At 56.5% G+C, this 24,341-nt stretch overlaps 1 protein-coding gene across 1 annotated transcript; it reads left to right on the plus strand.

Annotated features, from left to right (window-relative positions):
* The first annotated feature begins 6,644 nt into the window (after positions 1–6,644).
* LOC309449717 (excitatory amino acid transporter 5-like) lies at positions 6,645–23,518 on the plus strand. The gene is made up of 11 exons (XM_082072047.1): positions 6,645–6,836; positions 9,175–9,254; positions 11,519–11,731; positions 12,452–12,494; positions 13,454–13,676; positions 16,169–16,268; positions 16,476–16,709; positions 18,813–19,007; positions 20,320–20,454; positions 22,371–22,470; positions 22,563–23,518. Exons 1-11 carry the CDS (start codon positions 6,660–6,662, stop codon positions 22,698–22,700), a joined length of 1,638 nt encoding a protein of 545 aa, XP_081928173.1. The 5' UTR covers positions 6,645–6,659; the 3' UTR covers positions 22,701–23,518.
* Positions 23,519–24,341: the final 823 nt, after the last annotated feature.

Below are 24,341 nucleotides of genomic sequence, written 5' to 3' on the forward strand. Positions count from 1 at the left end.
GCTCTGAGGCCAACCCTGCACTGAGCAGCATGGTGGGTGACGCTCCAGAGGTCCCTTCCAACCAGCCCACCCTTGAGTGGCTGGAAGAGCAGACAAGCTGAGAGAGTTGGGGTGTTCAGCTGCAGAAGAGAAGCTCCAGGGAGACCTTACTACGGCCTTTCCGGACTTAAAAGGGGATGATAAGGAAGATGGGGACGGACTTTTGAGCAGGGCCTGTTGCGACAGGACAAGGGGTGATGGTTTAAACTAAAGGAGGGAGATTCAGGCTGGACATGAGGAAGGAATTGTTGGCCTGAGGGTGGTGAGAGCCTGGCCCAGGTTGGCCAGAGAGGTGGTGGCTGAACCATCCCTGGAGACACCCCAGGCCAGGCTGGACGGGGCTCTGAGCACCCTGAGCTGGTGAAGATGTCCCTGTCATGGCAGGGGGGGCACTGGGGAGCTGGGAACATCCCTTCAACACAAACTATTTGATGATTCTAAGCCTGACTGGTGGGAAGCAGGGCTGGTCTCCATCCCATGGGCAAGAAGTACTTTGGCCGAGTGGCAGAGACTCTCTGAAGCTGCAGCATGTTGCCTGCAACACCATCTGCCTCCAAGCCTGAGGGAGCCACTGAGACACCCCAGGCACAGCCAGAGCTATGGCCACAGGACCACGGTGCTGGCTCGGTGTCCCTCCTCACCATGGGGCACAGTGCTCGGTGCCTCTTGGACATGGTGGTTCTCCATTCAGTGTGAGCCCTGCACAGAATCCCAGAATGTGAGGGACTGGAAGGGAAAGCTCATCCAGTGCAATCCCCCCATGGAGCAGGAACACCCAGATGAGGTGACACAGGAAGGTGTCCAGGCGGGTTGGAATGTCTGCAGAGAAGGAGACTCCACAACCCCCCTGGGCAGCCTGGGCCAGGCTCTGCCACCCTCACCCCCAACAAGTTTCTTCTCATCTTTCAGTGGAACCTCCTGTGTTCCAGTTTGCACCCATTGCCCCTTGTCCTGTCACTGGTTGTCACCAGAAGAGCCTGGCTCCATCCTCCTGACACTCCCCCTTTCCATATTGATCCCCAGGAATGAGTCCCCCCTCAGTCTCCTCTTGTCCAGCTCCAGAGCCCCAGCTCCCTCAGCCTTTCCTCACACGGGAGATGCTCCACTCCCTTCAGCATCTTGGTGGCTGCGCTGGACTCTCTCCAGCAGTTCCCTGTCCTGCTGGAACTGAGGGGCCACAACTGGACACAAGATTCCAGGTGTGGTCTCCCCAGGGCAGAGCAGAGGGGCAGGAGAACCTCTCTGACCTACTGACCACCCCCTTCTAACCCACCCCAGGTCCCATTGGCTTCCTGGCCACAAGGGCCCAGTGCTGGCTCATGGTCATCCTGCTGTCCCCAGGACCCCCAGGTCCCTTTCCCCTACGCTGCTCTCTAATAGGTCATTCCCCAACTTACACGGAACCTGGGGTTGTTCCTGCCCAGATTCAAGACTCTACACTTGCCCTTGTTCTATTTCATTCCATTTTTCCCCGCCCAGCTCTCCAGCCTGTCCAGGTCTCTGATGGCAGCACAGCTTCCAGTGTCAGCCACTCCTCCCAGCTCGGTGTCACCAGCAAACTTGTGACAGTCACTCTATTCCCTCGTCCAAATCATTGATGAATATATTGAATAGGACTGGTCTCAGAATTTGCCCTGACTCTGGTACAGATCTGGAGTTCAGGGTTTTCGCCACACACAAAATACCCATTTTGGCCTCTTCACCTCCCCTTTCATCACTGATCCAGGGAGAAAGTGACATTAGAGACATAAGATGGGAAAATCCGTATTAAAGCTCTCTGGTGAGCTCCCCGATGAGCTGTGCCCCAGCCCGCTGGGACGAAAGAAAATCTCCAGATAGGCCATGAAGCAGAAACTCCTCACTGGACCTAAATGTGCAGTCAGTTTTATGTCCCCGCATCCCTCTGCACTGGATGTGGCCCAGGGCAGCTCCGACCCTCTGGGTGGGTGATAGATTCAAGGAGAAAATGTGAAATAACCACTTGCTGCTCCCTCCCGTTCCTGTTTCTACCACAGGTTACGTGAAACCAGGCCACGCTGTGTCATCCCCGGCGCGGTCACCACCACAGGGCGCTCCCAGTGACACGGGGTAAGGACCGAGGCAGCAGTTTTATTCGAGGTGGTTTTCAGGCTTTCCCAGCCCGGTGGGAAGGGCACGAGATGGAACAGTAAGAGTGTCCGTGTGTTTCCCTGCCCGCTCCTGGAGCCCAGCGTGGGACGGCACCCTGTGCAGAGCACCGTCCTCCATGGGCTGCGTACCGCGCAGCTCCAGCGCTGCCGTCACACCCTGCTGCCCATCTCCTGCACCTCGGGCCGTGGTGCCGTGTCACCAGGCCTTGCAAAGAGCTCCTGGCATGTGGCACGGAGCTGCTGTCCCGCTCTGCGCACCCACCATTGCCCACCCGCCTCCGGGCAGCCTTGGTCCCCAGTGCTGTCACTGCCACAGGGCGTCCTAATCGCTGTCTGCCTCATCGCAGGGATGAAGAGATCTATGACGACGTGGAGCCCGTTGGGCTGCTCAGACAAAGCCAAGGCTTTCTGCTGCCCCCCGTGTCCCGGCCACCAGCGCATCCCCGCCCCGGCGGAGGTGGGTACAGGAGGGGCTGGGGCGCTGCTTGGGGTGAGCGCGGCAGCTCAGGGAGCCCCAGGCCCCCCGAGCCGTGGGCGGTGGAGCCCGTGCTGAGCCCACTGCTCCCACGATGGGTTTCTGTGCTGCCTTGTAAATGGGACACCCTGATCCTCTCCGTGCTCAGGACGCAAACTCAGCGTTTGGTCCCAGGAGGAAAAAGCTCCTGCTGCTGTTTCGGACTTGTGTCCTGTCTCAGCGGGTGTGTACACCCTACAGCAGCCTCACGGCAGCAGCTCTCCCGGGTTTGGTTTTGCAGGTCGAGATGCTGGTCAAGCCTCTAACAGGGTTGCCTTGCTGGCTGCTACACAGAGGTAACAGGGGTTTTTACTCTAAGGGTCCCCAAATGGTCAGGGCTCCTTGCTGCTTTGACAAAGCTGGTGGTTTAATGGTCTCTGCTGGGCTCGCAATAGAAATGTCCATGGTGGAGAACACAAGCAGCAGCGGGTTTGAACCCTGCCCGAGAGCCCCGGCAGCCCTGGAGGGAGAGACCTTGGGGCGCTGGGGAGAGCTGGGCAGGGAAACGTGATGGGGTAGCAGCCAGGGGGGAATTGGAAGGGGAAGGGGAAGGGGAAAGGGAAGAGAAAGGGGAAGGGGAAGGGAAAGGAGCAGAGGGTGCTGGCCCCTGAGCTTCCCCATGATTCACAATGACTCTGCAGACAAGCCCAGGTCCCCCGGAAGACGAAGCCAATGACACTCAAGGAATGCAAGAAAGAAGAGAAGGCAGACAGGGAGTTTCAGAAGAAATTCAAGGTATGCAGCAGGGAGTGATTGCTCATCCCTCCGAGCTCCCCCTCACCTCCCAGGAAGGAGCTGTGCTCCGCAGGGACCAGCCCAGGTCACACCTGCCCTGTCCCCCATTGAAACATCCCCAGATCAGACCAGTCCCGCAGACCACTTGGATAAAGAGGGATCTGCTTTTTCCAAGAAGGGAGAGCGGTTGGTGCTGCCCGGCTCTTGCTCCCCTGGGGTGGCTGCCGCGCTGCAGCGCTGCTGTTTGCGTTCCAGTTTGAAGGAAGCATCAACGTCCTGACTCAGATGATGGTTGACCCTGCAGCAACGGAGAAGAGGCGTGGAGGGAAGAACCTGCCACTGAGACGCGGAGAAATCCTTGATGTCATTCAGTTTACAAATCAGGAGCAAATCCTCTGCCGAAACAGCCAGAGGAGATGTAAGCCTGTGGGGTCTCAAGCTTTGTCTGCAGCGGGGTTCACAGCACACACAGTTTGGGAACAAGCTTCTTTGTGCACACACACCCCGCGAGACAGCAGGAAACATCCCATTGCCGTTAGACAGACCTGACACCTACCTTGGGTCTCAAACGTTCCCACTTCGCTTTGCACAAACATCCTGCTCTTCCTCCTGCTCGGCACCAGCACTTCTGCTGTTTGCGGGGCTGTCACGTCCCTCTGCCAAAAGCCTTTGCGGTTCCTGGAGCCTCCTGGCCACCAGCCTGGCACGTCAGACTCCACGGCCAGGTTTGCACTGACGGACGCTCAGGTGGAATGTGCTGCAGGTTCCGCAGGCAGAGAGATTGGGATGAGGCTCTTCCCAGCCTGGTGGGCTCATTCCCTGCTGAGGGTCCAGCTCAGCTTCCCGCATCCGGGCTCCTCCTTGTCCCCAGTGCTCCCTGGGGAAGCGAGATGTTGCTAAAACCTCCTGCCCTGGGCAGGGGCAGGTGCTGGGCTGAGACCTCGCTCACATCGTGGCTCCTGGCCAACCTGACGTGCTCTTCCTTGCTCTGTTGCAGATGGATACGTGCCCCGGGCCGTGATGCTCCACCTGTGAGTACCGCTCCTCAGCCCCTTCCTCCCCACTCCACAACCTGTAGCAACTGCCCAGCACCGAACCGGCCCTGACCATTGAGTGCAGGCTCAAACCCATCCAACCCAGGTGGCGACCATGAGCGTAACAGCGGCTCGTTACCCTGGGCGGGGAATCTGCCGTTTCTGGTGTCAGGAGAGGTTCTGGCGCTGGGAGCCACTTCCCGGGGTGCTGCGAGCCCTCCCCAAGCTGTGGTACCTCACGTGGTACCTGCCAGACGCTGCTCAGGTGTTGCCGGTGGCTCAGCACGATGGGCCGGTGCTGGCCCTTGGCGTAGCTGGGTCTGTGGCTCCTGGCAGCCCAGGATGGGGCCACCATCCATGTGCACCATGAGAGTCGAGCACACCCCACGCTGGAGGATCCGTTCTCTGTGGGGAGAGCACGAGGCGGTGAGGAGGCGAACGGGGCTGCACGGTGACAGCAGAGCCCGTAGACACGTTAGGAGGGACGGGACAGAGGTGGCAGCAGGAGCTGGGCCTCGCCGCAGCGTCAGGAGGCGCTGGGGACATGGGAGACCAGACTGCTCACAGCACCCTGTCTTTTTCCTCGCAGGGACACTGACATCTATGATGACGTTGAGATTTACGGTAGGTGCAGAGGGACCCGCTGCTGTAGCCCCTTCGCCAAGTGCTGGGCAGTGATTCCACATAAGCATCCAGCACCGGGGCATCCCCTCCTGCCCCCTTGCTGTGTCCCCTCTTTCCCCCTCTCTGATTCCTCCCCCTGGCTCTGGGACATCCCTTCCTTTCTCTCAGTTCCCCACGGGTCCTCATGTTCCTCCATTCCCAATTATTCGGATTTCCCCACACTCTTTCCCTTCTCAACTTGCTCCTCCACTTGCTGCCAGCCCCAGGGACCCTTCGATGTCCTTTGAGTTGTCCCTGAGCCCCCAGACAACTCAGGATGCCCTTTCCCAAGCAGTTGCTCACTCCCAGCATGCAAACTCCATCCCCTGGCTCACAGACGTCTCTGAAGATGGAGCTGAATAGAGACAACTGTTTTTTAGCTGTGCCGATGAGCAAACATCTTATCTAATTCTGCCTTGGCAGGCTGAGTAATCCACGCTAAAGCCAAAGGCACAAGACAGCATCAACACAGACCTCCCCAAGGACCAAGACATGATAAGTACTATATGCCACACTCAGGAGCTCTGTGTCCTCTGAGATCGCCTGTGAAAGGAACGGAGAAAGCCTGCGAAAGCCACCGTGTCCCTGCCGAACAGCGGTGAGGCCGCGCAGCACCCTGCAGGGCTGCAAGGAGCCTGTCCCAGGGGCCAGAGCCTCCGTGTGGCTTTGCTTTGTCTGTGTAAAAGATGGCAATGGTTTGAGAGCGTTTCGTGGTCTTATTTGGGAAGAGAGGCGGGGGGGGAGCGGAAATCTGGGCCAGAGAGGTTTAAATTCAGAGACATTTTAATATTTCCCCATTCCCAGAGCATCCTCAGCCTGGGAACAGCGCTGGATCCCTAAACCCATCCCTAAGCTCCATCCCTCCACGCCTCCTGCACCGCTCTCCTGCGCCGGTCAGACTCCCGGCCTGAGCCGGAGCCGAGCTGGACATAGAGATACTTGAAAATACTGTGGGCAGAAACGATGAGTGAGCGGGCACCCCAGCAGCACCCCCAGAGCTGGTGTGGGAGGATCTGCTGGGGCACATCTTCCAGGGGTATATTCAGCATCGTCCCCCGTTGCCATGGGCTGACGGTCTGTGCAGGTCGCCAGGGGAAACTCTTTGATTAGCAGGGCAACAGTTTTCCTTTGCAAGCTCTGCCCTCACAAAGCCCTTGGAGACATGGGGTGGGACCGGGCTGCGCTCGCACAGATCCTGTGGCAGGACCCAGATCCGTTTGGGTCAGGACCTGTGACAAAGGGGGTTCTGGGGCTGAATTCCCACTCTCAGCCCGCAGCGCGTGGCCCTGACCTGGGGCTGGGAGGGTTAACATGGGCGGGTTCGGCACCAGCACCAGTGGGATGCCAAGCCCAGATTAACCAGTTGAAGACGTCACTTTCCATTACGGGAAAGGCTCCCGAATAGCCCCGAAGCTCTGGGTCCCGGGATTAGCCGCAGCGTGCTGGGCTCCGGCGCAGAGCGGGGCGGGCGGGAGCGGAGCCCGGGGCGATGCGCGCAGCGGGAGCTGCTCCCAGGGGCATCGCCTGGGCGGCTGAGGCGCCAGCATGTGGGAGCAGGTGCGCAGAGCTCTGCTGAACTCGCTGTCCACCACCTCCCAGCGCGTCTGGAAGTGGGTTCGGGCTTTCTGGCAGAAAAATGGCCTCTTGACGCTGTCCATGCTGTCGGTTGCCACCGGCTGCCTCCTGGGGTTCCTGCTGCGGGCGCTGGAGCTGACGGAGCTGGTGAGTCTGGCTGGGATGGGGATGGGGATGGGAGCGAGGGGGACGGGGCAGCCGGGGTGACCAGCCTGGGTGCTGCAAGATGTCAGGCAAGGGGCACAGATGGACCCCAAAAGGAAAGGCTCCTGCCCAAGAAAATGAGCCCTCAGGGCAGGTTTCTCCCTCCTGCCTCCTTCCACTGGGACCGGGGGCCCCTGGGACGGACCCTGAGAGGCTGCAGGAGCCTCCGGGTGGGACGGGGATGGGCACTGGGGGAGCAGATGCTTGGCTGCCCGACGCTCGGCAACGGGCTCCCCCAGCACAACACCCCTGGGGTCCGAGGGAGGGGCTGATGGGCTCCTTGACTCCCACAGCTGCGCGGACACGCACCCAAAGCCCATTTCCAGTCGCTGGAGAAGGCTCAGGAAAGTACAGGGCTGGTGGAGAGCCTGGGGGCTTCCAGGGTCACCTTCCTCCAAGGACCCTTGGAGAGAAAGGGATAGGAGAAAATGCACCTAAAATCCGCGTTTGCCCAGCGCTTTCTAGGAGCATTGCACTGTGACATTCACCACAGTAAATTCCACGTGGCTTTAATGACATTGAGCACCTTGGCTGTGGCTCAGCCCTGACCTTCGGCCAGGGGGTGCTGCTTCGGGAGGGCTCGGCCGGTGCTGGAACATCCCCATGTCACCCACAAGGATTTAACAAAGTCTTGTCATTCCAATTACGCCCTCCAGCATCACTCTCCGCAGCGGGGATGATCTGGTTACTCAACTGCAGGGGGTGTAATCCCGCTGTGCCCGCAACAGCCCAGCAGCCTCCGCACCGTCCCACCACGTACCGAGTTCATCCATCCTCTGTCACCACAGCCCTGCACGTGGTCCCCAGCAGACACTTTTCCCCATTAGAGAATTTTGTCCCAAAATCCAGGCCAGAGATGAGGTGCTGGAGGAGCCCCTGGTCAGCGCTTCCCCCCCACGATGGGAAAGTGTCCCGAAGCGGAGAAACCTGCTGCCAAAGAGATGCTGCTCCCAGCTGTTCCTGCTCCTGGCACCCGGCTGGACCCATTGCAGCTCCGCTCTACCCCTGGGGAGATCAGCCCAGTTTAGGCCACGTGGGTGGGTCAGCACCGGGACTGCAGTGTGAACGTTTATTTAAATAGTTTGCCTTGGCATCCTTCAAAGCCTGGTGGTGTTGGTTACTTTGGAGAAACCAAAGGTACCTGCTTGGCTTGGGGCCACCTCAGATCCATCTCTGACACCTCTATAGTGGCCCAGCGAGAGACTGGGGGAGGAGAGAGGATGGGAAGGAGAGAATGTGGATGGATGGGTGGATGGATGGATGGATGGATGGATGGAGGGATGGATGGATGGATGGATGGAAGGATGGATGGAGGGATGGATGGAGGGTGGAGGGATGGATGGAGGGTTGGATGGACAGATGGATGGAGGGTTGGATGGATGGAACTCAGCAGCCAGGAGGATGATGGATGGATGGATGGATGGATGGAGGGATGGATGGAGGAATGGATGGAGGGATGGATGGATGGATGGAGGGATGGAACTCAGCAGCCAGAAGGATGATGGATGGATGGATGGATGGATGGATGGAGGGTTGGATGGACGGAGGGCTGGCTGGCTGGATGGATGGATGGATGGAGGGATGGATGGAGGGATGGATGGACGGATGCATGGAGGGATGAATGGAGGAATGTCTGGTGGATGCTGGGATGCTGGCCAGGTGGCTGCTGGTCTACAGACCCCTCACTCTTCCCTGGGTCATGGCTGTGGGATCCAGGCTCTGGGGGTCTCCCCCACGTGCCCGTGTGAGGAGCATAGGAGGTGCACAGATGTCATGGGGTTGAAAACTCCCTCGGTGCAGCGCGAGGCTGCACCACAGCTGGGCTGACACCTGGGCTCTGCCTGAGCTGGGCTTTGCTGTTCGCAGCCGCAGGGTATTTGGGGTATTTCCACCTCTTGCTGCCAGCACCGGGCTGCACCCCACAGCTTCGGGGCACATTTGCATGTGCCATCCAGCCTCTGCTCCCCCAAACAAGCGTGACGACATTCAGGAGGAGTCAGCGGTGGGGCCGTGGGGACCATTTCCCAGAGGACAATGGACCCAAGGGTGTTTTTGGGAGGGGATCAGCCCCACACGCCTCTTCTGGGTTTCCCATGTAAACAGTGTTTGCCACCCCTGAACCAGACAAACAGTGTCCGAGTGTGGCAAGGAACCTGCTGGGAACCGAGCTCAGAGCTGGGTCTGCTCAAGGAAAAGCCAAATTCATCAGGTTTGAGCCCTTAAGCCGTGATCGGTGTCCCCTGCCCAGCTCTCACTGACAACAGCTCTGCTCTCTGTGCAGGAGAAGCAGTATTTCTCCTTTCCCGGAGAGCTCCTCATGAGGATGTTGAAGATGCTGATCCTGCCCTTGATCACCTCCAGGTAAGACATCATCTTCTGCTTCTAAAGCACCATCTCTCACAGACTCACAGAACGTCAGGGGTTGAAGGGCCCTGGAAAGCTCATCCAGTGCAATCCCCCCATGGAGCAGGAACACCCAGATGAGGTGACACAGGAAGGTGTCCAGGCGGGTTGGAATGTCTGTAGAGAAGGAGACTCCACAACCCCCCTGGGCAGCCTGGGCCAGGCTCTGCCACCCTCACCCCCAACAAGTTTCTTCTCAAATTTCAGTGGAACCTCCTGTGTTCCAGTTTGCACCCATTGCCCCTTGTCCTGTCACTGGTTGTCACCAGAAGAGCCTGGCTCCATCCTCCTGACACTCCCCCTTTCCATATTGATCCCCAGGAATGAGTCCCCCCTCAGTGTCCTCTTGTCCAGCTCCAGAGCCCCAGCTCCCTCAGCCTTTCCTCCCACGGGAGATGCTCCACTCCCTCCAGCATCTTGGTGGCTGCGCTGGACTCTCTCCAGCAGTTCCCTGTCCTGCTGGAACTGAGGGGCCACAACTGGACACAAGATTCCAGGTGTGGTCTCCCCAGGGCAGAGTAGATCACATCTCCATCACATTGAGGAGATCACCCCAAAACCTCCTGGAGTGAGAATAACCCCGGCCCCACGCACAGCCCCTGGCTTGGTGTCCATCAAACCCCATCACTTCCCAGCTCTGTCCCACTCTGGGACAAACCCCCCGCAGACCGGGCGGACACCTGCACCAGCGCAGCCGCTGCCCCAGCCGGGGTTCCCTGCTCTTTGGGCCCAGCCAGCGGGGGGTGCTGGGACCACGCATGGCAACGGGCAGCTGCTTGAACTCAGAGCAGATTTCCATATTTAGAGAGTTTTGAGAATGTTCCGGTAGAAACCACAAGTTTCCCTCAGTGTTGGGTCTGTGTTTGCAAATCCCACTTTTATCAGCCTGTCCAGGTCTAGATATAAGAAACAGAGCTGATAGAGTCACACTCAAGTCTAAGCAAGGTCTTGAAAAGCTTACATGGATTTACATATTCAGTTGGATTTACATGTTTCAAACAATAGCTGGCACATGCTCATTAGAAATACCCAATTAGCTCTGGTCTTTGTTTCCTTGAGGATGTGTCACTTCTCCATTGTTTTTGAGTCTGCTTGCTGTGCCATTTGCCTTTGGCTCATTCTGGGAGCTGTGTGGTCTGTCCTGGCCACTCTCAGCCTTTTCGGTATCAGCCCTTGCGGAGCTGTTTCCTTTTCCCCCGGTGTTCACGGCCCCTTCCCTGACACGCTGCCCGTGTTTCCCTTCGCTCTCAGGCACTCTCGGCCGTCCCTGCAGCCCCGCGACGCTGCGTTGTCCCCCAGGATGTTATCACTCTTTTCTTCTTTCATTACTGAATGATGAAGTGGCATTTTCCCTGCATGCGCCGCCCCCGAGGGGACCGGGCACGCTCCGGGATGGATTTGTCCAGTTGGGGCTCCCCAAGCCTCACACTGGAACGTGTCACCCACCTCCGTGGTGCTTTGGTGACCTCTCCCGAGCCCCCCGGGCTCTGTCTCCTCTGGACACGGGGCTGCAGATCACGGGAAGGACCCGTCCCTTGTGTGGCCCAAGGGCGGCATTGACCTCCCAGCACCGCGTCCTGCCCAGGGCTCGGTGCGGGTCTGCCCGCACATGGGTCACGCTGCAGCCCCAAACGCTCCTGTTTGTCCCCAGTGCCACCACCGCTGCCCGCTGTCCCCACTGCCACCACTCCCTGACGGTGCAGCCTGTAAAACCACCTCTATTTTTATTCCAGTTTCATTTAAAAGTAGCTTATGTGCTGCTACTTAGGCAAGCTTACATGAATGTGAAATCTGAATGAGCAGCTTTCTCCTGGGGGGACTGGGGTTCATCCCCACCAGGATTTTATAAACCTCGCTAATACCCTTCTTGGCTTTTGCAGTGTCATGGAGCAGCACAGGGCGTCGGAGATTTAGAGAACAGCATCACACACACAAAAGAGCAGCATTAGTTATTCACCATCAAAATATACTAAGAATGTTCACTTATTATCCATTGGAGAAAACAGAAAACATGGCCAGACCTCAAAAAGGGACTTGGCGAGGTGTCTCCTGCCCTTTGCAGCCCATCCTGGGCACGAGATGCTGTGGCCACAGGCACACGATGCGCCAGAGGTCGGCGTTGGTCAAAAAACAATCATTGGAAACTTCTCCCCTCTTGGAGATTTTGCCCATCAGCTCCATCTTCTGCAGTTTTTGCTTCACCACCATCTTTCCTGCTGCAGCCTCATGTCCGGACTGGCCACCATGGACTCCAAGGCCTGCGGGAAGATGGGGGTGATCACCATCACCTACTACCTTTGGACAACCTTCATGGCGGTGACGGTCGGGATCATCCTTGTGGTCAGCATCCACCCCGGCGCGGCCGCACAGAAGGACAGCTACTCCGTGGGGAAAGTGGTGCTGAGCTCCGCCGACGCGCTGCTGGATTTAATCAGGTACGTCGCGGGATTTCAGGAGGCGGGTTTGTGATGGTGTTTCACCGAGGTCTCCCGCAAAGCACCGAGTTTGCAGGAGATCCTCAGATCTCAAGGGAAACGGCAGAACCATTGGCCACGCTGCCCAGGCACCGGCACCTCCGAGCCTGTGGGGTTCGTGTCTCCCCATGTGTGTCCCTCTGGCCACTCTGTCACCCTCGTTGTCCTCCCAGAGCCACCAGCAAAGAGGGATGTGGCAGCAGAGAACAGGACGATGTGAATCCCCTGCAAAACCCAGCGGTTCTCCCCTGCGGCCCCAGCCAGGCCGTGCCGAACCCTGCAGCTCCTTGTGCTTCGCAAGGTGAAACCGAGCAGGACCTGGCCCAGGGTGGATTAAAGCAGCAGACAAGGGTGAACTGGGGGTGCAGCAAACCCAGGGGCTGAGGGAGAATCGTTTGTGGAGGTATTTGGTCAATTGGACGAGGCTCTGAGCATCCTGCTCCAGCGCCACAGGCTGCGCGGGCCGGACACGGCCGTGCCCATCCCTGGCTTTCGTGAGTCCGGTTTAGGCGCGGTTCACAGTCCTGCTCGTCACTCACCTTCCAGCCTTCACCCTCGGTTTGCACAGGACACCCAGCCGATGCTGCAAGGGTGTCCCTGGCCCCGTGCCGGCCAAAGGGCTGTCCCCGGTTGTTCTGTGTTCTCACCACGCGCTCTAACCCTGCACAATTGCTCTTACAGAAACATGTTTCCTTCCAACCTCATCGAAGCTTCGTTCCAGCAGGTGAGTTCACCCTGGTGCTCAGCTCCAGACGCGGCTGCTCCTCCTGTCTGGGGGCTCTTCCCACCCACTGTCCAGACACGAGCCCCTTCTCCTCTCCCTTCTTTCCCTTCCCCTTCCCCTTCCCCTTCCCCTTCCCCTTCCCCCCTTTCCCTTCCCCTCTTCCTTCCCCTCTCCCTTCCCCTTCCCCTTCCCCTTCCCCTTCCCCTTCCCCTTCCCCTTCCCCTTCCCTTTCCCTTTCCCTTTCCCTTCCCCTTCCCCTTCCCCTTCCCCTTTCCCTTCCCCTCTTCCTTCCCCTTCCCCTTCCCCTTCCCCTTCCCCTTCCCTTTCCCTTTCCCCTTCACTTTCCCTTTCCCTTTCCCTGCCCACTTGGCTGCTCCTGCTCACCCCAGGGTGGGAGGGGGTGTGTGGGGCCACAGGCTCATGGGGACACCCCCACCTGTCCTCCCGGGGGCTCCTGTCCCCCAGCAGCACAGCGTCTCTTCCCCCCCATGCTGCTCGTGTGCAGTGTCTGCTCTGTCCCGAGGGCTGGGGGCAGAGGCAGAGCAGGAGAAGCTGGGGTGGATGAAGGGGAGAGGCCAGGGAGGCGCCGGGGGGGTGGAGGTGAGATAGGGAAACGAGCAAACTCAGGGCACTGGGAAAGCAGCTGCACAGCCCCCAGAAGGAGAGGGATGGGTGCCAAGGGGTCTCTCCGTGGGGACCACAGCCCTGAGCCAGCGCTGTGCCCGCAGGGACCAGTGGCACCAACGCCACGTCTGGCCCCAGGATGGTGCTGAGGCTGCAGGAGCTCCCACAGCTCCCCGAGCCTGTTTCCAGCTTCATTTCACCAGCCTTTTACTGCCCAAAAAACAAACTCTGAACCTTCAGTGCCGGCCGGCCCGCGACGGCTTTGCCTCTGTGTTCAGAGCAAGACGGAGCCCATTGCCACCGACACTAACCTCACCGCTCTGCTTTTGTTCCAGTACCGAACCGTTCTCGTCCCAGTGGTGAAGTCTCCCGGTTTTCCAAAAATCCCAGGGAAATCTCTCAGCTTCATTTACTTTGCACCCGACGATGAAAACCCTGAAATTCACCGGCCTGTGTTCCTCGAGCTCACCCCATCTCCTGAGATGACCTACAGGACCCTGCCCGGGACCAGCAACGAGATGAACGTCTTGGGAATCGTCATCTTCTCAGCAACAATAGGTACCTGCTCAGTAGAGAACAGGGCCCGGCCCAGGGAGCTGCTGTAAACCCAGGGAGATGCTCAGAGGGTGGTTTTAGCTCTATCTGCTCAGGGTCTTGGGCAACATGGAGCTTGTCCCAACACCTCTGTCAGTAGCACCCATAGCGGAGGGAGCTCACAAAGGTGCTGGGCACTAAGAAGGCCGATTCCTCCTCAAATTTTCCATATGAACCTTCACAGTGCAAACACGGGTCCTGAGGGTTTTCAAATCATCACATAAGCTGGAGGGCCCTTTCTACGAATTCTGCTGACGCGACAGCTGCGCAAACGTATGGAATGTGTAACAGGACGTTCTGAAGAAGGTGAGAAGATCCTGCGTTGGAACAGCTCGCAATCCCACGTGGACAAGGCGCTCGGCAGCAGTTTAAGGAAGGAAGGACCGGAGGTCGGATGGAGAGAATATGCAAGGGATAGATAGGGAGGAAGAAGGTTTAAAGGGGAGAAAGTCGTGGGAAGGAGGAACTTGTAGCTGACTCAAAGGGCAAGAAAGACAGAAGGACACGGGGTGGACGGCTGAGTGAGAAAGGGAGGAATCAGCAGGGAAAGAGTAGGAGGCGATGAGCTGAGCATGGGGCAGGATTATGTGCAGATTAAGAGGTGAGGGCAAGGAGCTTGAATTTAGTGTATAAGGAACCAAAAAGCCTATTAGAGGATTCGAGGGATGGAGGCAGCGCCGAGCACACCAGGAAAGGCCACGATACAGCGAGAGCCTGGAGGAGACGGGCACAGGGAGCCCGGGCTGGGACCCACTCACATAAAGATCCTTATGGACAAACAGAGGTCGAAGGCCGAGTCCTCCGCGGTGACCAACCCCACGGACACAGGGAACCCGCTGGGCTCCTGACACGGGACACGCGCTGCCCTCCGGCCCCACGAGCCCAGAGAAGCGGCTTTTCTCTGCTGAGATGAACAGCCGCCCGGCCGCGTGGGAGCGGGATCAGCGCCGCGGACACGCGGGGCCACCGCCCGCGCTCCCCGGGTGGCGCGGGGCGGATCGGAGCAGACCGTCACCGCACCGCGCAGCTGGGAAAGCGCGTCCAGACATCCACGGGAAGCGTTACCTGCCGGGAGAGGTGGAATTAACGGGGCTGGCCTGGCAGAAGCAGGAGAGGGCCGGGGCCGGGCGGGCAGCGCCCGCAGCTCCTCCGCAGCAAGGGGGAGGCTGGTTATCTCAGCAAAAGGCTTTGTGTCCAACGCCAAATCCAGACAGTGTGTGGGACTGAGACCAAGGCGTCCAGGCAGCACCCGCTGGCTGCCCAGGGTGCTGTGCTGTGACCCCACAGCGCTGCCACGGCTGCGCCATCTCCTCACTGACACCGCACACCTCCAGCCCTCCCCACTGCTCTGAGATGCAGAAAAGGGCAGAGACTTCGAGTTACTTGGAGTAAACTCGCCATTTTTACAAGGCAATCTTCTACAAATCAGCTGTCTGTAGCACCAGAAGAGAACTGGATTTCTTTTGAACCAGCTCTTACGGACACCAAATCCTGGATGAACCTCCACAGAGCTCAGATTTAAATACACCAAGTCCTGTCTCATTTCTGAAAGCCCTGGCAAAGGTGACCTTATCTCATCTGTCTTCTGAGGAAGCCAAGAGGCCCAGCCCTGCCCGGGGTGTCAGGACCCCAGCCCTGGAGACTGAAGAGCGATGGGAGGAACAAGACAAGATCCTGACCATATTTTTCTTTTCCAAGCCAAAGCAGACACTTGTATAGAGCTCCGGAAGGAACTTCAGCTAATGGCACCACACAGAAAGCACATGCACCAGGCTGAAAACTAGATGGGAAAATACTCAGACTCATTTTTCTTGTTCTCAATGGGCACCTTCTGATCTCTGAACTGCCTGGAAGGAGCTTGGAGCCAGGGGGGTCGGGCTCTGCTCCCCAGGAACAAGCACCAGGAGCAGAGGAAACGGCCTCAAGTTGCGCCAGGGGAGGTTGAGGTTGGATCTGGGAACAATTTCTTCCCCAAAGGGCTGTGGGGCATTGGAACAGGCTGCCCAGGGCAGTGCTGGAGTCACCATCCTGGAGGGCTGGACAGACGGACATGAGGTTCTCAGGACACGGGGCAGTGCTGGAACTGGCAGCGGTGGGTTAACGGTTGGACTTGCTGACCTCAAAGGTCTTTTCCAACCTAAACAATTCGATGATCACACCCTCAGCCCTACGTAACTCCACTGAGTTTATCAGTTATCTGTGCAAGAAACAGTCCAAATCCCAGATTTTGGTTTGGTGGGTTTTTTTGAGAAAAGGTCAGATGCTCGTGTTCGCTTGGAGCAGAGCAGTAAGTACCATGACCCGTAAGAGCATCTGGAAATCTGCACTAAGCCTGACCTGCTGTGAGTTTGCCCCGTGAAGCCCATCCTGTGGCCACCAGAGCCCCAAGGCCCTTGGCCGAGACGCGATGCCCCCGCGGCACCGTCAGTAACACAAACCCCTGTGCTTGGTTGCAGGACTTCTCCTGGGAAAAATGGGCGAGCGAGGAGCCCCGCTGGTTAACGTGTGCCAGTGCCTCAACGAAGCCGTGATGAAAATTGTCTCCATGGCAGTTTGGTAAACCTGTTTTGGATTGATTCAGTTATTTTCTTACCTGCTATCTAATGGTAAAGCCGGCCATATGTCTACAATCTCTATTGCGAGCACTGGATTCATTTTCATACAACTGTACCTCGTGGTACCAAATACTGTAGTGACTGTCGTGTAGTGCGTTGGTGATTCCTGTATCCTCATAAATGATTATTTTATGCTTACTCTTTGCAGGTACTTCCCCTTTGGCATTGTTTTCCTCATCGCTGGGAAGATCCTGGAGATGGAAGATCCATCGGTGATAGGGCAGAAGTTGGGACTTTATGCCATCACAGTGGTTTCAGGGCTTGTCATCCACGGACTCATCCTCTTGCCGCTGCTTTTTGTGCTCATCACCAGGAAAAACCCCTATGCTTTCATCCAGGGGATACTGCAAGCCTTGCTCATCGCCTTGGCTACGTCTTCCAGGTACGAACACACAGCTGAAACACCCGATACCGCTAAGGTGGCTCCTGGTTTGATTGTGGGAGACGCGGCTGCGTCCGCCGGGCGAGCTGTGGGAGAACACGGATCACGCAGACAAAGACAAATTCTGCCCCAGCACCATGTGAAATGAGATCCCTTCTGGTTTTAGCAGTTGGTGGGAGGCTCGGCCCTGCCCTGGTCCTCGGCACAACAGCCCCAGAGCATCTTCAGCTCATGTTCCTCTTCCGCTCCCTCTCTCCTGGGGTTTCCTTTCAAGGAATTCAAAATAGTACCGTTGTAGGTGCCTTATAAACCAGAGTGGGGTTACGATCCTGGGTTTTAATTGAAAACATCAGGAGCTCTTCTGAACACTTCACCGAAAAGCTTAAATCAACTCCTGGGTACCCCAAGCTCCTCCAAAGAAAACTGTTGCCTACTTTAAAAAGATTTTCTAATTTTACATTATTTTTATCTCTTTTATTTTCATTGAAAAATGTTATTTATGAAATTGAAGGAACTTTTCATTAGAAACCGCCATCCTTTCCGGAAGACACACAATTTAAAACATTTTCTTAGAAAACAATTGACTGGGGAAAGGGTTTTTCTGGCCTCCCTAATGTTGCTCCTTCACATAATCCAAATCACAGAATCACAGAATCACAGAATCACAGAATGGACTGGGTTGGAAAAGCCCTCAGAGATCATCCAGTCCAAGCCTTTGTCCAACTCCAGCCCATTGACTAGATCATGGCACTAAGTGCCATGGCCAATCTCAGTTTCAAAACCTCCAGGGCCGCTGAGTCCAGCACCTCCCTGGGCAGCCATTCCAATCCTGACCACTCTCTCTGCACAGAATTGCTTTCTCATCTCCAGCCTCAATTTCCCCTGGCAGAGTTGAAGCCCATGGCCCCTTGTCCTATTGCTGATGCCTGGGAGAAGAGCCCAATCCCCACCTGGCTAGAACTGCCCTTCAGGTAGTTCTAGAGAGTGCTGAGCTCAGCTCTAAGCCTCCTCTTCTCCAGACTAAACAAGCCCAGCTCCCTCAGCCTCTCCCCATAGGGCTTGTGTTCCAGTCCCTTCCCCAGTCTTGTTGCTCTTCTCTGGACCCGCTCCAGCACTTCAATGAAACCCTCCAGGATGGTGCCTGGCGCTGCAGGTCTCTCTGCCGCTCTCGGCTGCCCGAGCTCCTCAACCTGTGTCTCCAGCTCTGTGTCCATCCCGGAGCCAGCCGGAGCTGCTCCCTGGGGCACTGAGACCGTCCCGCTCCTCGTACTGGGGCCAGCACAGCCCGTCCCGCAGCGGGTCTGCTCCGAACAGCCGCCCCCGCACCGAGGGACACAGGGAACGGCAGAAGATGTGCCAGGGAGGGGCAGTGGGACATGAGGAAAAGGTTCTTCCCCCAGAGGTGCTGGACACTGAACAGGCTCCCCAGGGAGGGGTCACGGCCCCAACCTGACAGTGTTCAAGAAGAGACTGGACACCGTCCTCAGACACACGGGGTGACCTGTGGGGTGTCCTGTGCAGGGACAGCAGTTGGAACCAATGATCCTGTGGGTCCTTCCAGCTCAGGACATTCTGTTGTTCTATGAGAGTCTATCACAATCCCATTGGCTTCTTTTCCACGCTTGTTTCCTTTCTTCCACTCCATCTTTTTCCTCCATGTCCTCATCCCAGCTCCTGTTGTCGTGCCAGAAACAGAAGAGAAATCTCGGGGGTGCAAGAGCCGGGGCAGCCGCTCCCTGTACGAGCAGCGCAGACGGACCAGGAGCGCGGGTCGGGGCAGCGCTGCCCTGCACTGATGCTCGAGGTGCTGCAGCATTAACCCGGGGACGGGATGTACAACGAACCGTAACTGGCGCTCAGCACCGCTCATACAGCGGTGCCTGTGGCCACCGAAACTCCCTTCTTACATTTTGACTACTTAGCTAATTGTGTATATTCCCCAGGTAGCATAAAATGAAGAAACTTCAATTGCCGTACCAATTTGTATAATATTGCCGCTGTATTTACCCTCAGGAGGACATGTATTTCTGTACCTTTCTGTTGATTGCTATTTATAAAGCTCAAGGTAAAGGACAGAGTTACTGCTCCTTTCTTGTTCCGCAGCTCAGCGACCTTGCCCATCACGCTCAAGTGTCTCCTGGAGAACAACGGCATCGACCGGCGCGTGGCGCGGTTCGTCCTCCCCGTGGGCGCCACCATCAACATGGACGGCACCGCGCTGTACGAGGCGGTCGCTGCAATCTTCATTGCCCAGGTCAATGAATTCGAATTGGATTTGGGACAGATTATTACCATAAGGTACATGTGTCTTTGCAGCAGCTGAATTATTTATCTGTATTAATATTTATAGACGTTATAACAATCTCTCACACCTTTCCCATCTTGCTACCGGAGTGAATTTTGCTGGCAAGCTGAGCACAGGGAGAGCTGCCGCATGTCACAGCCCCCGCCCCGTGCGCAGGGACGGTTTGGGCTCTGCCCCCCAGAATGTGCTGCAGAATCAAAGACTTTGCCCGTGGGTAAAAGCCAGAGTGTGAACCAACAGCATGGCCAAGCAGGTCAACACCTGCACTGCAGATGCATCACAGGATCCCAGAATGTCAGGGGTTGGAAGGGACCGGGAAAGCTCATCCAGTGCAATCCCCCCATGGAGCAGGAACACCCAGATGAGGTGACACAGGAAGGTGTCCAGGCGGGTTGGAATGTCTGACCAGAAGGAGACTCCACAACCCCCCTGGGCAGCCTGGGCCAGGCTCTGCCACCCTCACCCCAAACAAGTTTCTTCTCATATTTCAGTGGAACCTCCTGTGTTCCAGTTTGAACCCATTGCCCCTTGTCCTGTCACTGGTTGTCACCCAGAAGAGCCTGGCTCCATCCTCCTGACACTCCCCCTTTCCATATTGATCCCCAGGAATGAGTCCCCCCTCAGTCTCCTCTTGTCCAGCTCCAGAGCCCCAGCTCCCTCAGCCTTTCCTCACACGGGAGATGCTCCACTCCCTGCAGCATCTTGGTGGCTGCGCTGGACTCTCTCCAGCAGTTCCCTGTCCTGCTGGAACTGAGGGGCCACAACTGGACACAAGATTCCAGGTGTGGTCTCCCCAGGGCAGAGCAGAGGGGCAGGAGAACCTCTCTGACCTACTGACCACCCCCTTCTAACCCACCCCAGGTCCCATTGGCTTCCTGGCCACAAGGGCCCAGTGCTGGCTCATGCTCACCCTGCTGTCCCCAGGACCCCCAGGTCCCTTTCCCCTACGCTGCTCTCTATTATTATTATGGTAGCGGAGAAGGGTTTGTGCAGGTATAATTTACTTCCGTTTGGGAATAGATTTTCCTCATTTTATAAGCAGGGAAATGAAGCACCTATCTAGACAAAAATAAGTATGGATGCAAATATTTAGTGATTTTATGCACTGGAAGGCAGTTGAGAGGCTGTTGAAGCCAAGAGCACCTGCTGCAAGCGCTCAGCTCCGATGTGGGAGTGGGAAGGTGGAGGAACCCAGATCCAATCCAATCCTTCAGTACAGAAATAACTCACTTTGTCATGCAAACGTGCTTGTTTGTGAAAAACAAGCAAACAAGCAATAGTTGTACAGCTGCCTTCTCTTTGCAGCATAACAGCAACAGCAGCGAGCATCGGGGCGGCCGGGATCCCCCAGTCCGGGCTGGTGACCATGGTCATCGTGCTGACTTCTGTGGGGCTGCCGACCGACGATATCACGCTGATCATCGCCGTGGACTGGGCTCTGTGAGTATTGCCCACACGCAGCATTGCGGGTGGGTGCCGGGTGCCAGCCCCTGGTGGTGTATTTGAAGCAGCTCTCCCGGAGACACATGGAGATTGAGGCACCACAGGACAAGGCCAGGAGCCAAGCATGAGATTCTCCATTTTCCCATTATTTGCACAAATAGCCCCGATAACTATAAGCAAACAGTCTTCTAGAGGAGCGTTTGACTTGAGGCCTTTCTGTCCGAGGCGGCCGTCACGTCTGGGAGGAGGGGACGTGGTGCCGGCGCTCGGCCGCTCTCACGTACCGTCCTCAGTCTGAAACACCAGCTTGTCCTGGTCTTTTCTCTGAACCCTTATCTAATTGCACAACACATCTTGGTGGGAGGTCTCAAACAGGTTTCACAATCTATCTGCTTGAAACACATCTACATTTATACTTTTAAGAGACCAAAAGGATGCTCCTCTCTGCAGCGAGAGGCGAGGAGCAGCGCGGGAAGCTCTGCTGTGCAAGGCGGCCAGTTAACGTGCTCCCCAGAAACAGGTCGGGTTCTGGTCCTCTCCGAGCTGCCCCGCTGAACAACGCGGGATGGGCAGCACAGGAGCCAAAGCGAAGTGCTGGGTGGTGCAGGATTTGTTTGTGGAATATTATCCCTGGAAGAGGAACAGAGTCGGTAAGGCAGGGTGAAGGGTGTCTGGCTTCATGCAAGGAGAAAGGAAAATTAGCCAGAGAGATGCTAATGATGACATGAGAGGCAAAAAGGGGTGGGAAGATGCAATTTAGGAAAAAAGCGAGAAAAAAACACCCACAACAAACACCCAAACACAACAAACACCCCCAAAAACCCCCAAACAAACGAAAAACCCCACTAATAAACCATAAACCACTGGTAATTATTTACAATATGTGCTCACCAGTCTGCTGGTGCTGTTTCTGAAACATGGGAACACGGGCACGTTCACAGTTAAAAAGCAGGAGAAACAGATGTCACATCAACACAGTGACAAGGTGAGGATGAGTTGGTTGCACAGCGAACCAGAGCAGAAAATGAGTCAGTTCTTGAACAGATGTAGCAAAAATCCTCTTGCATTTAATAAGCAAGTTCACTCTCAAACCCATATGTCACAGAACTAAACCATCCCGGAGTTTCTAAATGTAAGGATGACATTTTCCAAGGACCGTATCCAACATGGGGAGTCTGTCTGTCTGCCACAACACCGTTCATCTCGACCGGATCAGACTGATCTGGAGATGAAAACTGCTGCTCGGTTCCATTGTCACAGACAGAAGTCAAACACGCAGTTTGTTAAATGTGCCATTTTAAAATACTAAGAGAAAAATGAAGCAAATGAGCAAGGTGACAAACCACACGGAGTGGGTGCTGACTCCTATGGAACTAATGCACGTGTTGCTGGTTTGTACCTCCCGGTGGCCCCAGACAGAGAGGGAGCAGCACCGAGTACCCCGGCTGCTCTTCTCTTTCACGTAAAACGGAGTTTAACTTTTCTAAGATGAGAACACAACGTGGGTTCAGCCTCAGGGCATCCCGGGGCACCAGCTCCGCCACAGCACAGCGGCAGCTCTGGTGCCAGAGCCGCTCTGCTGGGCAAATGAGATCCGGTTCCCAGGAGGAGGTTCGTGACTCGCTGAGCCCACACGGAGCTCAAATGATGATGATGCCTCCATTTGGGGAGGAGTGTGGGCAGGGCCAAGCACTAAAAAGAGGCACGATGAGGCAAAAGCCCTCCGGGGGCTCCCAGACCTCACCCGTCCCATTTTCCCTCTGTCCTCATAAGAACAATATTGCACTTGTCTCAACTTCCCATTAGCAAAACCAGGGGCAGACACGAGGGACGGCGGCCAGCACCTTTCCGAGCCCTGCAAGGTGCCTGGACTGTGGCCACCAGCCGCATCCTCATGGTTCTTTCTCACCCAGGGATCGGTTTCGAACCATGACCAACGTCCTCGGTGACGCTCTGGCTGCCGGCATCATCGCACACGTCTGCCAGAAAGACTTCGCCCCCAAGCCCCCCACGGTAGGTGAAGCGTGTCTGGGAGAGCAGGGGACGCAGGACACGGACACGTGGGCTCGCCTTAGAAATCACAGCTGTGCTGCTTCTTTTTGCAGCAAGACCCTGCAAGCAACACGGAGAAGTTTCCTCCTGTAGAGGCCTCACACCTGCACCCCAAAGACCACGTCATTGAGATGATCGAAGAAACGTTGTTGGATCAGACGGGGGTTCATTACAACATCTGTCAGGTGTAGGTCACAGCGTTCCCGCTCCCGGGAGCGGGGTCCTGGTGCTAAACAGTGACGTGCTGAATGTCACACGTGGATGCTCGGCGGGACCAAGGCCTTACCTGGCACACACGGTGGGAGAATCCTCTCGGTCCTTCGAGGACGCGGGACTGCGGCTCCGGGACACGGCCGGACCGGCGCCCGACCGCAGCAGCCGCCGGCATCCCCGGGTTTTCCATCTCGCTGCTCTCTTGGAAGCTTAGAGGCTGCTAGAAAACTGGAACCGTACCAGACGAGAAAGCAAGAAATATCAGACAAAAATCAGACACTTTAGGTCGGCTGCCCTTACCTGCTGGCCAGGCTGCACTTGATAAGGTTTTATTTTCTTTATTATAGAGATTTTTTTTTTTTTTAATTACTAGGTTCTCATCTAAAAGCTCAGATTAAGTGAATTTTGGTCCATAGCTCAAAACCCAAGTTGGACATAACCGGATTTTGCAGCCGTCACACACACAGGGCAGCTGGAGACCCCCCCGCGCTGCTGATGTGAACGGGGCCGCAGGGACCAGCTGCACACGGGTTTCGCTCCAACTAACCGACCAGGCCAAGGCGCAACTGCATTGATTTTCCCAGCTGAGGATCAGTCCCTAAGTCCAAATTCCAATTACAGCCTTAAAATCCAGGCTTCCCAGGGCAGCCTTCTCCACAAAAGCCTTTTATACTGACGATTCATGTCGCTGAATTCATTTCTCCTCTCCAAATGCCATCTCACCCCCTTCCTCCCTCTTGCTTTGTCTTTGCGGCCACAGCGTTAAGTCGTGGAAGCAGCTTAAGCTCCCACTAACATCACCGTTCTTCACTCAGAAAAAACTCCTGTACATAATCTTTCATGCTGGAGTCGGGTGTTTGAAAATATTTTCTAATGTAGAAGAAAATATTAATTGCACTTTTGCCAAATGAACAGCAGAAGTTATTAAACATCATAAACCAGCGCCGGCACAAGAACTAGTCTTCTTCTCCCTATTAACTTCAAAAAGCCTTCAAAGAATCAGAGCCACAGCCACGGGAAGGCTGAGGTGCTGTGGTTAACTCCGGCCTTTCTCACCCTTTCCTCCCCGGTTGGTTTTTATAGCTCCTTCAGCACTCCCGGCCAACTGTGGGGAGCAGCTCTGTCATTTGTAAAAAGAAGAATAATCCCATTTCAGATCTGTGCCTGCCCCCCGGCGCTCGGTACCCGCTGGATGTGTCCTGTGCATCGGGGTCCAGCGCCCCGGGCTGTTCCAACAACCGCGGGCTGTGTCTGTACCGGGAGCAGCTCGCGCACACAAACCCGCCCAGGGAGGCTCCTGCAGGTCCCAGCGCTGGGCAGGGACACGAGCACCATCACCCCTCGCTCCTGCACGTCTGCACCAGGTACAGGATCACAGAATCACAGAAGGGTTTGTGTTGAAGGACCTTCCCAGCCCCCCAGTGCCCCCCCTGCCATGCGCAGGGACATCTTCACCAGCTCAGGGTGCTCAGAGCCCCGTCCAGCCTGGCCTGGGGTGTCTCAGGGATGGTTCATCCACCCCCTCTCTGGCCAACCTGGGCCAGGCTCTCACCACCCTCAGGGCAACAATTCCTTCCTCATGTCCAGCCTGAATCTCCCTCCTTTAGTTTAAACCATCA

The sequence above is a fragment of the Streptopelia decaocto genome, assembly GCF_964273445.1.
Source record: "Streptopelia decaocto genome assembly, chromosome: 24".
In the NCBI taxonomy this organism is placed as follows: Eukaryota; Metazoa; Chordata; class Aves; order Columbiformes; family Columbidae; genus Streptopelia; species Streptopelia decaocto.

Excerpts from the sequence above, each read along its gene's own strand:
- LOC309449717 (XM_082072047.1), top strand. The coding sequence starts at position 6,660 with ATGTGGGAGCAGGTGCGCAGAGCTCTGCTGAACTCGCTGTCCACCACC. Across the intron at positions 16,269-16,475 it reads ATTGTCTCCATGGCAGTTTG|GTACTTCCCCTTTGGCATTG; the intron begins GTAAACCTGTTT and ends TACTCTTTGCAG. Across the intron at positions 16,710-18,812 it reads GCCTTGGCTACGTCTTCCAG|CTCAGCGACCTTGCCCATCA; the intron begins GTACGAACACAC and ends CTTGTTCCGCAG.